General features: G+C 40.4%; 1 protein-coding gene across 2 annotated transcripts in view; it reads left to right on the top strand.

Annotated features, from left to right (window-relative positions):
- The window catches only part of LOC308700528 (thyroglobulin-like), a 467,177-nt gene that overhangs the window by 113,340 nt on the left and 341,005 nt on the right, over positions 1 to 12,832 (top strand). For both annotated transcript variants that reach the window (XR_014031316.1, XM_081382160.1), the window contains exon 8: positions 7,905 to 8,117. Coding sequence is in view for 1 of the 2 variants with exons in the window: in XM_081382160.1 (XP_081238286.1) it covers positions 7,905 to 8,117 (213 nt within the window). In the remaining variant the exon portion in view is untranslated. The remainder of the gene's footprint in view (positions 1 to 7,904; positions 8,118 to 12,832) is intronic.

Genomic DNA, 12,832 nt, shown 5'->3' with positions numbered 1-12,832 from the left:
AAACAGCACTTCCAACATGCTACACATGCTAGCAGTGAATAGCTACATGCTAATATCATTTAGTTAAGTGCTAAATCATACCAAGATCATGCTAAGGACTCTATAAAAACTCCATAGTAACCATCTGTGACAACTACCAACCACCTAGCAACACCATAGCAACCGCCCAGAACACCCTAGCAACTGCCTAGCAACCGCCCAGAATACCTTAGCAACCGCCTAGCAACATCATAGCAACCACCCAGAACACCCTAGCAACCGCCTAGCAACACCATAGCAACCACCCAGAACACCCTAGCAACCGCCTAGCAACCACCCAGAATACCCTAGCAACCGCCTAGAAACACCATAGCAACCCCCCAGAACACCCTAGCAACCGCCTAGCAACCACCCAGAATACCTTAGCAACAGCATAGCAACCACTCAGAACACCCTAGCAACTGCCTAGCAACCACCCAGAATACCTTAGCAACCGCCTAGCAACACCATAGCAACCACCCAGAACACCCTAGCAACCGCCTAGCAACCACCCAAAACACCCTAGCAACCACTTAGCAACCACCCAGAATACTCTAGCAACCGTCTAGCAACAGCATAGCAACCACCCAGAACACCCTAGCAACCGCCTAGCAACCACCCAGAATACCCTAGCAACCGCCTAGCAACACCCTAGCAACCACCCAGAACACCCTAGCAACCGCCTAGCAACACCATAGCAACCACTAAAACACCCTAGCAACCACCTAGCAACCACCCAGAACACCCTAGCAACCACCCAGAACACCCTAGCAACCACCCAAAATACCATAGCAACCGCCTAGCAACCACCCAGAACACCCTAGCAACCGCCTAGCAACCGCCTAGCAACCACCCAGAATACCCTAGCAACCGCCTAGCAACACCATAGCAACCACCCAGAACACCCTAGCAACTGCCTAGCAACCACCCAGAATACCTTAGCAACCGCCTAGCAACACCATAGCAACCACCCAGAACACCCTAGCAACCACTTAGCAACCACCCAGAATACCCTAGCAACCGTCTAGCAACAGCATAGCAACCACCCAGAACACCCTAGCAACCGCCTAGCAACCACCCAGAATACCCTAACAACCGCCTAGCAACACCCTAGCAACCACCCAGAACACCCTAGCAACCGCCTAGCAACACCATAGCAACCACTAAAACACCCTAGCAACCGCCTAGCAACCACCCAGAACACCCTAGCAACCACCCAGAACACCCTAGCAACCACCCAAAATACCATAGCAACCGCCTAGCAACCACCCAGAACACCCTAGCAACCGCCTAGCAACCACCCAGAATACCCTAGCAACCGCCTAGCAACACCATAGCAACCACCCAGAACACCCTAGCAACCGCCTAGCAACACCCTAGCAACCACCCAAAATACCTTAGCAACCGCCTATCAACACCATAGCAACCACCCAGAACACCCTAGCAACCGCCTAGCAACCACCCAAAATACCTTAGCAACCACCCAGAACACCCTAGCAACCGCCTAGCAACCACCCAAAATACCCTAGCAACCGCTTAGCAACACCCTAGCAACCACCCAGAACACCCTAGCAACCGCCTAGCAACACCCTAGCAACCACCCAAAATACCCTAGCAACCGCTTAGCAACACCCTAGCAACCACCCAGAACACCCTAGAAACCGCCTAGCAACCACCCAAAATACCTTAGCATCTGCCTAGCAACACCATAGCAACCACCCAGAACACCCTAGCAACCACCTAGCAACCACCCAAAATACCTTAGCAACCATCTAGCAACACAATAGCAACCACCCAGAACACCCTAGCAACCGCCTAGCAACCACCGAGAACACCTTAGCAACCCACTAGAAAACCCCCAACAACTTTTTAACTTTAAACTACCTAATTTAAACTTTAAACTACTTTAAACTTCAAACTAATTTAAACTTTAAACTAATTTAAACTTCAAACTAATTTAAACTTTAAACTACTTTAAACTTTAAACTAATTTAAACTTTAAACTACTTTAAACTTCAAACTAATTTAAACTTTAAACTACTTTAAACTTTAAACTAATTTAAACTCCAAACTATTTTAAACTTCTTTAAACTTTCTGGTCCGGCTTTCTCAAGCCAACTTAAAGTTTGTCTCGACGAACTTTTTAATCTAGTTATTATTATTATTCTTCTGTTAAAAACTGTTGACTCAAACTCGTCCTAGAGCTTTAACTCTACATACTCCAAACTCGGCTCAGACCTTCAAACTGTTCTGAAGTTAGTTGCTATATCTTTTTAGACTGATCGGACTTACGGTTTTCCTAAAAATGCCGATCAAAACTCGGAAAAACTCCCATTGACTTACATTGGAGAGTTCTAAAAAATTCAAATCCAGATTCAAACTCACCAACCGACGAAAATTCAAATCTAAATACCTTGAAGACTAAACCAAACTGCCTTTCTATATAGCCAATGAGACTCATTTAAACTAATAAACTCTAAACTCATACACTTATAAACTAATTAACTTATAAACTCATGAATTCATAGACTTATGAACTCTTTAACTCATAAATTAATAAACTCTGAACTCTTAAACTCATTTAAACTTATAAAGTCTAAACTCATTTAAACTTATAAACTCTAAACTCATTTAAAACTTATAAACTCTAAACTCAAAAACTCTTACACTTATAAACTCATCAATTTATAGACTTATAAACTCTAAACTCATAAACTCTGAGTGTGTGTGTGTGTGTGTGAACACACACACACACACACACACACACACACATACACTCTAAACTCATTTAAACTTGTAAACTTGTAAACTCAAAACTCGTAAACTACTTTAAACTTCAAACCACTTTAAACTTCTTAAGTTAATCAACCGCCCTGAATACCTTAGCAACCGCCTAGCAACACCATAGCAACCACCCAGAACACCCTAGCAACCGCCTAGCAACCACCCATAATACCCTAGCAACACCATAGCAACACCATAGCAACCACCCAGAACACCCTAGCAACCGCCTAGCAACCGCCTAGCAACCACCCAGAATACCCTAGCAACCACCTAGCAACACCATAGCAACCACCCAGAACACCCTAGCAACCGCCTAGCAACCACCCAGAACACCCTAGCAACCGCCTAGCAACCGCCTAGCAACCGCCTAGCAACAACCCAGAACACCCTAGCAACCGCCTAGCAACATCCTAGCAACCACCCAAAATACCTTAGCAACCGCCTAGCAACACCATAGCAACCACCCAGAACACCCTAGCAACCGCCTAGCAACCACCCAAAATACCTTAGCAACCGTCTAGCAACACCATAGCAACCACCTAGAACACCCTAGCAACCGTCTAGCAACCACCCAAAAAGACCTTAGCAACCACCCAGAACACCCTAGCAACCACCCAAAATACCCTAGCAACCGCTTAGCAACAGCATAGCAACCACCCAGAACACCCTAGGAACTGCCTAGCAACCACCGAGAACACCTTAGCAACCCACTAGAAAACCCCCAACAACTTTTTAACTTTAAACTACCTAATTTAAACTTTAAACTACTTTAAACTTCAAACTAATTTAAACTTTAAACAAATTTGAAATTTAAACTAATTTAAACTTCAAACTAATTTAAACTTTAAGCTAATTTACACTTCAAACTAATTTAAACTTTAAACTACTTTAAACTTTAAACTACTTTAAACTTCAAACTAATTTAAACTTTAAACTACTTTATACTTCAAACTAATTTAAACTTTAAACTACTTTAAACTTTAAACTAATTTAAACTCCAAACTATTTTAAACTTCTTTAAACTTTCTGGTCCGGCTTTCTCAAGCCAACTTAAAGTTTGTCTCGACGAACTTTTTAATCTAGTTATTATTATTATTATTATTATTATTATTCTGTTAAAAATTGTTGACTCAAACTCGTCCTAGAGCTTTAACTCTACATACTCCAAACTCGGCTCAGACACTCAAACTGATCTGAAGTTAATTGCTTTATCTTTTCAGACTGATCGGACTTACCGTTTTCCTAAAAATGACGATCAAAACTCGGAAAAACTCCCATTGACTTGCATTGGGGAGTTCTAAAAAAATTCAAATCATGATTCAAACTCACCAACCAACAAAAATTCAAATCTAAATACCTTGAAGACTAAACCAAACAGCCGTTCTATATACTATATTAGCCAATGAGACTCATTTAAACTAATTAACTCTAAACTCATACACTTATAAACTAATTAACTTAAATTTAATAACTAATTAACTAATAAACTCATGAATTCATAGACTAATGAACGCTTAAACTCATAAATTAATAAACTCTGAACTCTAAACTCATTTAAACTTATAGGGCCCTATCTTGCACCCAGCGCAATTGACTTTGTACAGCGACGCATGTATCATTCCTATTTTGCACCCACGCAAAGCGCGCTTTTCCCTCCACAGAAGCACGTCGCTAAACTAGGGAATGAACTTGCGCTCCCTGGGCGGTTCAGCGCAAAAAAGCAGGCGTGTCCCGGCGCAAACGTTCCTTCATGCTATTTTGCAGGTTTAGAAAACAATTGCGCCACTAACCAGGAAAAAATTGTTTAAAGTCAGTGGCCCGTTGCGCATGTTATTCATATGATATTTTATGGGCGCATGCTTGGCCATAATCAATGTAGCGTGAGCACAACGCGCATACACTTTGATTCTCTCATCTACACAGAAGCAGCAGTTTTCATTTTTGCAAATCATACATTATTACGATAGATAGATAGATAGATAGATAGATAGATAGATAGATAGATAGATAGATAGATAGATAGATAGATAGATAGATAGATAGATAATTTATTATAAAAGCATACATCTAGCTTACACATTTACCCAAATTATCATACGCCTTTTTAACCTAAGTTAATTTGGGTGTGTTTCTCCATCCCCAACGTCCCTGACGAGCGTTGCTCTCCTTGGCTGTGAACCGCTCCTGGCGCGCGCCTGGCAAATCCGCCGTTATAATAGGAATCCGCTTTAGAACAAGCGCGCCTGCTCTTAAAGGGAATGTGAGATGACGCTCTGATTGGTTTATTTCACGTTACGCCCAAACCACACCTATGAATAATGAAGCTACTTCAGACCAACTCATTTTAGATTTGCGCCGGGCGCAAGTGTCATTTATCCCGCCGGGAAAATAGCAACAGCGCCAAGACCCGCCCACAAAGTTACTTGCGCTTTGCGCTTTGACACTTGCGTTTCAGATCGTTAAAATAGGGCCCATAAACTCTAAACTCAAAAACTCGTACACTTATAAACTCATCAATTTATACACTCTCATTTATACAAACTCTGAGTGTGTGTGTGTGTATGTCTGAGTGAGTGTGTGAGCGAGGTAGTGTGTGTGTTTGTGTGTGTGTGTGTGTGTGTGTGTATCTATCTAACTTATTTATCTATCTATCATAAACTTCAAACTACTTTAAATTACTTTAAACTTCAAACCACTTTAAACTTCTTAAGTTTAATGCTCCCGGCTCCCAAGCAACTCCATAGCAACCAAACTTGAGTACCCTAGCAACCATTTAGCAAGACCTATATTTCTGTATCAGAACATCGTATAGAGATGAGGTTTGGCTCTTTTGACTCATGCTAGCAAACAGCACTTCCAACATGCTACACATGCTAGCAGTGAATAGCTACATGCTAATAGTGATTAGTTAAGTGCTAAATCATGCCAAGATCATGCTAAGAACTCTATAAAAACTCCATAGTAACCATCTGTGACAACTACCAACCACCCTAGTAACACCATATCAACCGCCCTGAATACCTTAGCAACCACCTAGCAACACCATAGCAACCACCCAGAACACCCTAGCAACCACCTAGCAACCTCACAGAACACCCTAGCAACCACCCAAAATACCTTAGAACACCCTAGCAACACCATAGCAACCACTCAGAACACCCTAGAAACTGCCTAACAACCACCCAGAACACCCTACCAACCACCCAAAATACCTTAGAACACCATAGCAACACCATAGCAACCACCCAGAACACCCTAGCAACCACCCAAAATACCATAGAACACCATAGCAACACCATAGCAACCACTCAGAACACCCTAGCAACCACCCAAAATACCTTAGGAAACCCTAGTAACACCATAGCAACCACATTACAAACACCCTAGCAACTGCTTAACAACCACCCAGAACACCCTAGCAGCCACCCAAAATACCTTAGGACACCCTTTGAAACACCATAGCAACCACTCAAAACACCCTAGCAACTGCCTAACAACCACCCAGAACACCCTAGCAGCTACCCAAAATACCTTAGAACACCCTAGCAACACCATAGCAACCCACTCAGAACACCCTAGCAACCACCCAGAACACCCTAGCAACCACACAAAATACCCTAGCAACCGCCCAAAAGACCTTAGCAACCACTCAAAACACTCTAGCAACTGCCTAACAACCACCCAGAACACCCTAGCAACCACCCAAAATACCTTACAACACCCTAGCAACACTCTAGCAACTGCCTAACAACCACCCAGAACACCCTAGCAACGCGCCTGCGCCACACACACATTCCAGCATTGCAATCTTGACATCTCAGCCTGTTCATTATAGCCCTAATAAAATATAATAAAATAGTCAACCTAACATATAAAAATGACCCTGCTCTGTTTAAATAGTCAGTAGTACAATTTGTACCATTCATAGTAAGCACTGCTCCACTGTGAAGTTTTCAAGCACATTTTTGCGCGTGTGAAGAGGATGATTTTTTTCTGTCGATATTGGAACACGAGTGAAGTACAAAGCCTATAATAAAGAATAGTTTAGCATCCAAATACATCGCAAATGTTGAAACATTTTGATTCTAATGAGAGGGTTACGTGAGCCCAACACTGCTTACTTTCGTTTTTATTTTTACATTAAATTTAGAAGATTTGTTGTGGAATATTTTGAGTGTATAAAAAATTCAGAATAAGTTGAGTCAAGTAATATTATAATATATATAGCTATTAATATAATATAATATTAATATATATATAGCTGCTAGCAGCGATGAAGAGCCAAAGCCGGCAGCACCGCCACCCCGGTGCTTTGAGGTAACTAAAGGCACCGGGGTTGCGGTGCCACCGGCTTGGGCCTGTAATCGCTGCTCGCAGCTATATTTTTTATATTTTCTATATGATTTTTTTTCACTTCTCGGGCACTTTTGGGGCCCTTAACATGCTCGAAAACTCTTGAATCTTTGCACACGGGTCAGAACCCGTGGCCATCAGGGCCGGGCTGAAGCTGGTACCCGGGCATGGAAGGGGGGGCTCGACAGCGCCCCCTGAAACAGGATCCGAACACTTGTCCATAAATCAAACACACTTGCATGTAATAATATGAAACTCAGTACACATATAGATGTCATTGGGGCGAGCAACTTCCGCACTCTATGTTATTAGCTCCACCCAACAGGAAGTCGGCTATTATGGGTTGTTTGAAAAATGCATCCTCTTGAATTTGAAATACTCCTCCTAGAGAATTCATCTGATCGCCACCAAACTCGGTGTGCATGAAGACAAGACATTATGAATGATAAATTTGCGGACGGCGAGGAAACCAATTTATGGTGAATAAGGGACACAGGAAGTGTGTTATAACTTCAGCGTACATTAACTGATCTTGATGAAACTTCCGCAGTGCATTTGTTGTAAGAAGCCGATCACATGGATGTAACTATTGTGAGTCGAATGAACCTCATTGGTTGTTCCGAAGTTGAACGAAAGTCTTATGAGTTTTGGAACAACATGAAGGTGACTTATTGATGACAGAATTTAAATTTTTTGGAGAACTAACCCTCCAAGTAAATTCTATAATCTCTGGTATGTTTACCTTGAAGGTCGTCCCAAGACCCAGTGTGAGCAGCAAAGAGACAATGTTACTCTGGTGAGAGTCGGAGCCTTCATCCCTCAGTGTGATGAGGAGGGTCAGTACAAGCCTCAGCAGTGCTGGCCGTCCACAGGTTACTACTGGTGTGTGGACAGTAAGGGGCAGGAGATACCGGGAACCCGAACCCGAGCCCCAACCCCGCCAATAAACTGTGACAAGCATGGTAAGCATGTCTACCTGAACTTGAAGTTTTTTGTAGAAAATTGTCATAGTCCTCTCTCAATAGGTCACATGTCCTATTTTAAATAACTATTTCTAATGTTTTTTACTAATTAATTGTCTTGGGATCTGATATAGAGAGGTAGCAAATGCTATTTTATTTTATGGGGTCAGTTTTAAAGTTCTTTAAATAAGACTCTTCTGCTCACGAAGGCTGCATTTATTTGATCAAAAATACTGTAAAAACGGTTATATTGTTAAATATTATTACAATTTATAATAACTGTTATAACTGATGTTATTAGGGCCCAAGCCCTGAAAGGGCGAAGGCCCTATTGTTTTCCTTAGGATTCTTTATTATTATTTTTCTGTCAACCTTTCGGACACTTTTGGGGCCCTTAACATGCTCGACACATCACATTTATTAGCCAGTAGACATGTGCAAAGTTTCAGAAATGGGTGTGGTGAGGGGCTCAGTAGCACCACCTTTTGACAAAAGTGGGGGGTTATTTTTATCTACAGTAACAAAACTCGGTATGTATATTGTTCTCATCAAGCCGGACAACTTGCGTTTTAACCCTCTGGAGTCTGAGCTGTTTTCTGGGCCCTGGAGGTGTTCTGACATGCTCTGACATTTGTGCTTTTTTCAGTTATTTATAAACATGTTAATGGCAAAGGTGTAAATTCACTCTATATAGCACAAACAGGGCTACCAAAATATCTGATCAACATGCATGTATATGTTTGAATTTTTAAGAGAATAATGTTTATGCGTGGTTATTGGAAAAAATAAAAATGAAAGTTACAGAAATAAGGCCACAAAACACATACTAAATATGTGGCAATAAGACTTTTGACTAATGGATGTGGTCGCCTATAGTTTTTTCTTCAAAATTATGTGAAAATAGTCTTGCTTTATCGTTCACATAAAACCATACATTGATTTAAATTGATGTAAAACAGGTTTTGCTTGGAAAGCCAGTATGCGAGGGGGGCGTGAACGAGGAGTGGTTTACACCTGAGAAATACAATGTCCCACCCACTCTGCATAATAATGAGCCATGCATTCAGGTGTGAAACTGACTGAGCCACAATGCAAGGACAAAATATATATTTAGAAGAAGACTTATATTGACCATTTAAGATTTTGCTTACATCTATCTTGTAAATATGTTTTGCTATTTTATTAAAAAGGTTACAACAACAATAATTACAATTTCAACAATATTTCAAGTGTACTCTTTCTTTGTAAAAAAAAAAGAAAAGATTATAGGCCTACATTTTATCTGTATGTATTCATTACTTTGAATATAGCCAACATTGGAACAGCTAACACCTTAGTTGATGACTTTATTTTTGACAAAAATAGTAGGCTATTTTATATATAGAAATTGCTAAACAAAAGCTTATTTGACGTGGCAGTATATTCTACAGTAAAAACTGTACCCAAATCTACTAAACAAAATGTTGTCTTTCATATTTCGCCTGACTGTAACGTTGTTTTCATGAAATATTAGTGCATATTGTTAATTTGCCATTTAATACATTACGTAAATTTAACTTCTGGCAAAGATGAAGTTGACATAGGTTATTGACTCGCGATCTTCGCAGTAGGCTAGTGAATGCACCGGAGAAATGCACATTTATTAGGTTACATAGTTTTTTTGTTTTGGATGGTTTTGTTTAGAACCAGCTTTCTATAAATATATTTTAATTTTTTTTAGACATGTGAAGCAAGTAGGCTACGGTCTGGTTCATGATGATCTCCTGTTCAGTCCTTATGTTGTGATTGCTAGCCTATATTTACTTTAAATCCAGGAAATTTGTTAATGAAAAAATTATTAAAATTAAGATACAATTGATACAAAACGAAATTCGTTTTAAAGAAAGGATTTGTACTTTCTGTTTTGAGGTCTCTGTGAATGTTTGAAAGTCTTTTAGTGCTTAGAGCGCTCGCGTCCATAATGGAGAACTGTCACGTAATATTGTTTTTTTTCCTCAAAAGACTTTTAAGTAAAACTTACTCCGAAATTGTGTCCTCGGCGGAATTCGCTCTTCAAAATGCTGCCGTTCGTCGTCTGTTACAATCTTCCTCTGAGGAAACAACCCGGTATCGTGCATTCTTCCTCGCTGTCCAGAATCATCTGAATGGCGTCTTTATTACCGGAGAAGCGTGCCATACTCAAAACGCGATGAACTATCAGTAAGTCTGATAGAAACTGTGTTTTTATGGCATTGATCGGGGGGCGTATGCGATGCATACTAGATCTCCTAAACTATTTACATGTGAATCGCGCCGGGGGCGGGGCGGCCGCAGCTGATTATAGAGATAATGAGGCAGAAGGAAAAACGGTACCTCTCCTTGCTTTCAAACGGATTACATGAGTTGAAAACATTTGTTTTTTATATAAATTCATTTAAAAGAAGAGATTTCAAGCTTCATAAAGACATAACTCACATGCCTGTGTGAGAAGTATTCGCTGAGTTATGATTCATTTTCGGACGCGTTTCAGAATGGACTACACTGACAGAGAGAAGGCAGAACTCGCTTCGTGTTTATTTTTCTTTATTTGGCAAAAAGCACCACACTTTCTTTTTATTGTGAGTATACACAAAAATAATACACATTTAACAGAAACGATTGATGTATGAAACTCCAATGGAAAATCAAAGTCAACAGAGTATTTCTGAGTTTCTTTTACACTGATAAAAAAAAAGCGAGCTGGTATCGCCGGCGATACCGTCGACCTCTGGGGGTTAAACGTAAAGGGTCGTTACACCATATATTGATTTGAATTAGTTAATAGAAGTTAAATCATAAATAAATTCAATTTGTGATTTTATTTTTGAAAGCATTCTCACTTTACAGCATTTTAACACAAGTGCCAGTACTTTTCACTGTACTGTAGCTTTGCAGGAAGGTTTCTTCAAGCATCTTGGAGACGTTCCCGCAGTTCTTCTGGATTTAGTCTGTCTCTGTTTTTTCTGTTTCTTCATGTAATCACAGACGGACTCGATGATGGTGAGATCAGATCATACCGGCTGTTGTCAGACTCCTTTGTGCATACAGAAATCTCACTGGATTATTACAATTAATGGCAAAAAAGAATGTTTGGAAAGTAAACTGATATTTCCTACTGACACACTACAGCAAAATATATAAATAACTGACTTAAAAAAAAAACTTTTTTTTACCCACTCCTCTTAAGTGGTTTATTTTATTCCCACCAAACTTTTTCAACATGATGCAAATACATTAAAGATGATAAATTGTGAACGGATAATAAATATCTCAAACCGTTTTGCTATGGTGAGGGACTAAAGTAATGTCAAAAAAGGAAACACTAAAAGCCTCATATATTCTAAAAATGTAATTATACACCATTTATTTCTATATAAAGTATACAAATATCACAGCTAAACCCATTTTATTCTTTTATTCAATTTAAGAATTATGTTTAAGTTTAAAAACAGTAGCCTATTAGTAAAAAAAATCAAGTCATACATAGGGCTATACTGCCCTCTTGTGTTCAAAATCAGGTAGGCCTATTGTATCTATATAAAAATATATTGCTAACTTAAAAACGAAAGTAAAATATGTTCGTCCGCACGGACATTGATAATGGTGCGGAGCAGAGCGAGCGTTTTCAATGAATTCCTCCCTATTCAGGCACTTTTGGGGTCCATAACATGCTCAAAAACTCTTGAAACTTTGCACACATGTCAGAACCCGCGGCCATCAGGGCCGGGCTGAAGCTGGTACCCGGGCGTGGCAGGGGGGGCTCAACAGCGCCTCCAATCTCGGTCAGCATGAAGTCAAGACACTGAGGATGCTAAATTGCGGACAGATTTTTGATATCTCGAACGGTTTGGCCGTGGCGAGGAAACGAATTTAAAGGGACACAGGAAGTGTATTATAACTTCAGCATACATGAACTGATCTTGATGAAACTTCCGCAGTGTGTTTGTTGTAAGAGGCCGATTACATGGATCTGACTATTGTGAGTCAAAGTTATAGCGCCACCAACTGGCAGCAGGAAGTGTGTCACTTTCAAAATGCTTTGAAATCACCCTCTTATTTGTACCCGATTTGCTTCAAACTTTATGTGTATAATGCAGACACACGGCAGATGTAGGCCTGTTAAAGGATTATTGATATCTTAAATACTGTTGTCGTGGCAACGAATCAAACTTTCATATTGTTTTTTGATGCTTTTGAGACTCTTAACATACTTGAAATTGCATGAAACTCGACAGACACATCACACTTATTATCCAGTAGACGTGCAAAGTTTCAGAAATGGGCGTGGTGAGGGACTCAGTAGCGCCACCTTTAGTCAAAAATGGGGGCTTAGTTTTTCCTAGAATCACAAAAATCGGTATGTATATTGTTCTCATCGAGCCGGACAACTTTCTAATTTACAGTTATTAGCTCCGAGCAACAGGAAGTCAGATATTTTGGTTTGAATGTGTTGTTTTGGAGAATTCTCTCTCTCTCTCTGTATCTGTGTCTGTGTGGGGTGTGGGGGATTTGTCTGTTAGGAGAAATTTGCTTTTATAATTGTTTTTCAAGGTTTCAGGGGCTTTTGGGGCCCTTAATGTGCTCGAAAACTCTTAAAACTTTGCACACAGGTCAGAACCTGCGGCCATCAGGGCTGGGCTGAAGCTGGTACCCGGGCGTGGCAGGGAGGCTCAACAGCGCCCCCTTGAATGGGGTCC

This window comes from Scardinius erythrophthalmus (genome assembly GCF_964197995.2).
Source record: "Scardinius erythrophthalmus genome assembly, chromosome: 13".
Classification (NCBI taxonomy): Eukaryota; Metazoa; Chordata; class Actinopteri; order Cypriniformes; family Leuciscidae; genus Scardinius; species Scardinius erythrophthalmus.
This window is presented reverse-complemented; position numbering and strand designations above follow the sequence as displayed.